The 6,570-nt window shown below is 38.1% G+C and overlaps 1 protein-coding gene across 1 annotated transcript; it reads left to right on the plus strand.

Moving 5' to 3' along the window:
• The first annotated feature begins 1,043 nt into the window (after nucleotides 1–1,043).
• Nucleotides 1,044–2,455, plus strand: LOC125858913 (uncharacterized). Its single transcript, XM_049538683.1, has 3 exons — nucleotides 1,044–1,860; nucleotides 1,966–2,159; nucleotides 2,279–2,455. Exons 1-3 carry the CDS (start codon nucleotides 1,044–1,046, stop codon nucleotides 2,453–2,455), a joined length of 1,188 nt encoding a protein of 395 aa, XP_049394640.1.
• Nucleotides 2,456–6,570: the final 4,115 nt, after the last annotated feature.

Consider the following 6,570-nt stretch of genomic DNA (forward strand, 5'->3'; position numbering starts at 1 on the left):
TTTTAGTCATAGAGTTTTGTTTTAAAGTATACAGATATACATTACTATTCAGTTTATTTTATTTCAGTCTATCTTCAGAGTAATTCATTTAGCTAAGTATGTTTAGATTTAGCCAGTTGTTTCATTTAGGTGTTTTACATACCATACATTTCATGTATTGACGTCATTCGAAGCTACATCTTTTAATAATGCAGATTCAGGTACTCCCTCTATCCCTAATTACTTGTCCCTTTTATCTTGTCCATTTTGACAAATCAAGAAAGGACAAAACAAATTAACTATTATACCCTCAATTAATTATTTTGAAAAAGGTAGAACTTCTTGAAAATCTTAAATTTTTAATTCATCAACTTAATAATTAATAGGGACAAAATGATAGACTCACTATGTCAATCATCATTTTCTTAATAGATGTGTCAATTCAAAAGTGGACAAGTAATTAGGGGCATAGGGAGTATTTAGAATCGAGAACAGATGTATTAACAAAATCACTTTCATCCAGTTTTGGTGAGACCTCCTAGCTATCATAGGGCTCCAGTTTATCCAGAGTATAAATAGTGATTAGATGTTGTTAGTAGAATATTCAGGTAGTCTAGGGTGTTGTCCAGGTAACATGTTTTCAGTATGTTAGAGGCTTTATAGAGGAGTAAGTTGAGTCTTATTATTAGTTGTTTTTCTCAACATCTCTTATTTAAGATTTATTACTTATAAGTGACTGAAGTTATTTTCTATAGCAATTGCATGTCCATCTTTAAACAGCTTCCGCATATTTGTTCATTCTTCAGTTTAGTAGTAAGTCAGGTCAAGAGTTTCTTGGGACTAGAAATGTTCTGAGTATCAGCCACATTCAAGGTGTAGGCTCAGATTGTGAGAAGTTCAAGGGAAAAACTAGTAAAGCATTTGCTTAAGGCCCAAAAATATTAATGGTGAGTTTAATAATTTTAATTTCACTTAAAACTATTTTGATGTGAAATAAATTTTCATTGAACCAATCGTCCGTCTCAATTAAACCCTGCCGCCGTCCTAAATTTTATCTAAAATCTATGGTTGCGGCGGCCGCTGGCCAGCCTTCAGGGGAGGCAAGTCAGCAGACTTATGCTAGCTTACTACGATCATCAACGGAGGAAAGAAGACCCGTATCACTAAAACCTCTAACGTATCTCCACGGAGAGCCACGAGTCATATGGGATCAATCGGAGGTGGAGCAGATAATAGTGAACGAGAATCTTCAATATGTTGTTGTTGGAAAGTTCTCACATAGATGGTCTGACATTCAAGAACTACGCAGGTTAATACCTAAACAATGTGAACTGAAAGGAGAGTGCAATAGAGGATTGTTGACGAACAGATATGTCCTGATTAGGGCGACATTAATGGAGGATTACATCAATCTGTTGTCAAAACCGATATTTTACATAGCCCAACAAAATTGGTCATACCCAATGAGAACATTGAAATGGGATCCGATGTTTGACCCGGAGGAAGAAACATCTACTACTATAGCATGGATCTCTTTTCCATCTCTTCCACCAAACTTCTTTGGCAATGAAACATTATTTTCGATGGCAGCAGCAGTCGGAAAGCCGCTACAGGTGGATATGGCGATGAAAAATAAAACTAGACCGAGTTGTGCCCGTGTAAAGGTGGAGGTGGATTTACTAAGTGAATTACCAAAGAGAATAAGTATAGGCATGAGACAGCCCAACGGAAATGTACAAGAAAAGTGGATCAAGATTAAGTATGATTACATACCCAAATATTGTACAACGTGCATGATACAGGGACATGATGAGAAACAATGTTATGTTAATCATCCAGATTTACACCCTGCTAGACAAAAGGAAAAGACTATGGAAATAGGTGAGAACAAGGCAAAAGAAGGGACAGAACTATAGGGCACAAAGGAAAAAAGGGAAAGCGTGGGGATAGAAAGAAGAGTGGAAGGCTATAATGACAAATTTGAAGAGAAATGGCAAGAAAAAAGGGGTCATGTGAAGAAGAAGACAAATCAGGTCTGGAACAAAGTGGGGGTCACAACCACAAACAAATATGATGCATTTCAGGAGAAGGATGAAGACTACGTGGATACGGAACAACAGGAGAACATCAAGAGGTACGGATCACGGATGGGCCAACGAAGGAACAAACACATCACCAAGGTGACAGTGGGCAAGGAACTCGGGACACTTCAGATATGCAGATGGTGGTGGTAGGGACCCCCATACAACATACCCCAAGCAGGATAGAATTAGCTAATTTTCAGAATGAACACTCGCAGGAAGTAGATGAGGATGAAGGGCTGAATGAGAACATAAATTACATCAATGAAGTAGGGGATTTATCGCCAAGACATGTGGACGGTTTAAAGAAGGGCATCAGAAAAGGAAAATACATTATACCGCTGCAAGTCAGAACAAGGAGCAATAAGGAAAGCATATTAGCGATTGATCAATGATAAACAAGCTAATATTCTGGAACATAAGATCAGTCAACACTCAGAAGTCTTTTGAGCAATTAATTGCTCTTAATCAGAGACATCATTACAAATACATAGCAATAATGGAACCCTTTAGGGATCCAAGTGAATTGGAACAATATAGAAGACAATTAGGCCATAAAAAAGCCTTAGCAAACAGTGCGGGTAAAATCTGGATTTTTTTGGATGAAGACTATGATAGTCAAGTTATTTTGGATTCCTCTCAACAACTTATGATTAATTTGTCTAGATACAATACATGGGTGATGGGTATAGCTGTATATGCAAAGTGTACTACTTTGGAGAGAGGGGATTTATGGGATGATTGGAGAACCTGGCGGAAGAGATTGACGGGCCATGGATTGTAGGAGGAGATTTCAACGTAATACTCAAGGAGGAAGAAAAATGGGGTGGGTTAGCCTTTACACAATCGGAGGTAATAGACTTTGCCTAATGTATTAGCAATTGCGCGGTGTCAGAACTAAAATTCCATGGAAGTAACTACACATGGTGGAATGGAAGAATTGAAGAGGAATGCATCTTCAAATACCCTTCAAGTGAAATTCATCATCTGGTGCGACAGGGGTCAGATCATGCCCCATTACACATGACGTGTAACACTACAGAGGAGCCACACATCAAATCGTTTAGATTTTTTAATTTCTAGACTAAACATGAGGATTTTAAAGAGGTGGTCAGACTACACTAGAATTCATCAATTGAAAGGAGCCCGTTTGCAGTATTTCAAGATAAATTGAAAAATACCAAGAAGGCCTTAGAAGGATGGAGTAAAGCTACGTTTGGAGATATCTTTAAACAAATTGCTACACTGGAGGACATGATTAAAGTGAAAGAAATGCAGTTAGAGAACTAACCATCTTTCTCAAACAGAAGTGAATTAAGCAAGGTAGAGACTGAATTGAGGAAATATGTAAATATCGAGGAGGAATTCTAGAAAAAAGCAGGCATGCAATGGTTTAGTGATGGGGATAGAAATACTAAATTCTTTCACTCATATGTTAGAGGGAGAAGGAAAAAACTTCATCTGACACAGATCAAGGATGTTAGAAGGAAAGAAGTTTCAACTAATCAACAAATGGGAGAGGCGGCTATAGAATACTTCAGGGATCAATTTTCAGAAGAGGAAAGAAACATGGATTTTGGTATGCTTCAATAGATTCCCAAGCTGATTAATGATGAGCAGAATAACGAGATGCTTAAACTTCCGAGTCTAGAAGAAGTGAAAGGGGTGGTCCTTATGTTGAATGGGGATAGAGTTAATGGACCAGACGACTTTTCAGGGATGTTCTTTCAAAACTGTTGGGACATCGTCGGAGAGGATTTAACAAGGTTAGTAAGAGCTTTCTTTTATGGGCAGGAGTTGCCCAGATATATAACTCATACTAACTTAATTCTAATCCCAAAGAAGGAGAATGTGAAAGGATTTAAAGATATGAGACCCATAAGTCTGAGTAACTTTACAAATAAGGTAATCTCAAGAATGATTCATGAGAGGATTGTAGGGATCCTTCCGAGTATTATCTCCCCCAATCAATCCGGTTTGGTGAAGGGCGGGAGCATCACAGAAAATGTACTATTGGCTCAGGAAATAATAAGGGATATCCATATAAGAAACAAAGAGGTCAATGTGGTGGTAAAATTGGACATGGCAAAGACGTATGACAGAGTAGGGTGGATTTTCCTAACCAAAGTGTTGAGGAAGTTTGGATTTTCAGAAGTGATGATAGATATGATTTGGAGACTGATTTCAGCCAACTGGTACTCTGTTTTGATCAATGGTCAAACACATGGCTTCTTTCGGTCTACTCATGGTTTAAAACAAGGAGACCCCCTCTCCCCTACCTTGTTCATTATAGCTGCGGAAGTGTTGTCCAGGAATTTGAATCATCTACATGATCTAGATAACTTTAAAGGTTTTGGGATGCCAAAATGGAGTCCCAAAATTAACCATCTAGCTTATGCAGACGATACCATTTTGTTTGGGTCAGGGGACAGAGACTCGGTAATCCAAATGATGAATATTTTGAGAGGATATGAGTTGGTATCAGGTCAAAAGGTCAATAAAGATAAAAGTTTTTTCTATCTACCTGAAAAGACACTGTTGATTATGACAATAAGATTGAGAAAGCTAACAGGACTTAAATCTGGAAATTTCCCTTTCATGTACCTAGGGTGTCCAGTATACTATGGAAGGAAACACAGAAGATATTATAAAGGGCTCATTAAAAAGATTGTTGCACGAATTTATTCTTGGTAGAATAGATTCCTTACGTTTGGGGGGAATTTATATTGATAAATCATGTGTTACAGTCTATGCCTATATACATGCTATCAACTATGAATTCCCCTAAAGGTGTAATTGATCAAATTCATTAAATATTTGCTAAGTTCTTTTGGGGTAATCAGGCGGGAGTCAAAGGCAAACACTAGATGAATTGGTTGGATAGGTGCTATCCTAAAAGGGAGGGAGGATTAGGATTAAGATCATTGCATGATGTTTCCAATACGATGTTTGCTAAGCTTTGGTGGATCGTTGGAACTTCAACATCTCTTTGGAGTTCTTTTATGTGCAATAAATATTGTAAAAAACATTATCCAATCATGGCACATAATAGGGGGCGTCACAAATTTGGAAAAAAATGATGAAAGTCAAGGAGGAGGTTGAGCACGAGATATGGTGGCAATAGAAAGAAGGTAGTGGCAGCTTCTGGATGGATAATTGGACCAAGCAGGAAGCTCTATTTTATATAGAAAAACAAGGAGTAGAGGAGGAAGTAGAGGTCAAGGAGATGATACTTAATGGACAGTGGAACACTCAAAGATTACAACAACTCATTTCACTGGAATGGTGAATCATATTGTGGATAACATTAGTCCAATATTGAATGAGGATGAGAAGGACAAGTCGTGGTGGATGGGAAATTCGCAAGGAGAATTTAATGTTAAATCAGCCTTTCAACTAATGAGGGGGAAAAAGGAAGAAATGGAATGGAGAGATAACATATGGGTTAAAGGGCTCCCGTTTAAAATTGCATTCTTCATATGGAGGGTCTAGAGAAAGAGAATACCCACAGATGATATTCTTAAGACAATGAGAGTGAACATGGTGTCAAATTGCTATTGTTGTGATGAAGGAGGGGAGGAAACTATACAACACCTTTTTCTAACTGCTCATGTAGCCCAACGGCTATGGAAGCACTTTGCTACTTGTGCAGGTATTAGCATTGAAGGATTACATTTGCAACAACTAATTTACAACCTGGTGGGAGTGGCCAGGCCAACATAAGTTAAGGCAAATTTACAAGGCAATTCCAGCAATCATCATGTGGGAACTATGGAAGAGAAGAAACAATAGACGACATGGCAAAGAAGTGATATACAATAAAATGGTGGGGTAATGTCTACTAACAATACAATTGTTGCTAAAGGAGAAGTACCCATGGATAAGGAGAACTAAGTTGGAGTGGCAGGAGATCATACAAGCATTAAGAACATATAAGCCAACCTTATATTATTTAAGGGTGCATTAGGAGCCTCCAGCCGGAGAATGGGTCAAATGTAACACCGATGCGGCCTGCAGAGGTAACCTGGGACAGAGCTCATATGGATTCAGTACAAGGGACAGTAGAGGTGAGTTACTGTATGCAGAAGTCCAACATATTGGGCTAGCCAAAAATATGGATACTGAAGTTATGGGAGTGTGAAGGGCGATGCAATATTGTAAGAGGAAATGAGAAGATTATCCTAGAAACAGACTCCTTAACGATTAAGAACATATTAACTAGGCAGTGGAAAATCCCATGGGAGTATACAGAAAAGATAGAAGAGATACAAAAGATCATAACAAGGAAACAAGTCAATATCAAACATATATTCAGAGAGGCTACTTCCTTGGAAGACTATCTAGCTAATCTAGAGATTGAGCAAGCAGAGACAATACACGCACATAACTTTTATGATCTATCTAGCAGAGACAGGAAAATCATCAATATAGACAAGCAGCAAATACCAGCATTGCGAATTAAGACCAGAAGGATAGTGCAAACATGCTGATAACGATGATGCAGACATCA

Source organism: Solanum stenotomum, chromosome 3 (genome assembly GCF_019186545.1).
Source record: "Solanum stenotomum isolate F172 chromosome 3, ASM1918654v1, whole genome shotgun sequence".
Classification (NCBI taxonomy): domain Eukaryota; kingdom Viridiplantae; phylum Streptophyta; class Magnoliopsida; order Solanales; family Solanaceae; genus Solanum; species Solanum stenotomum.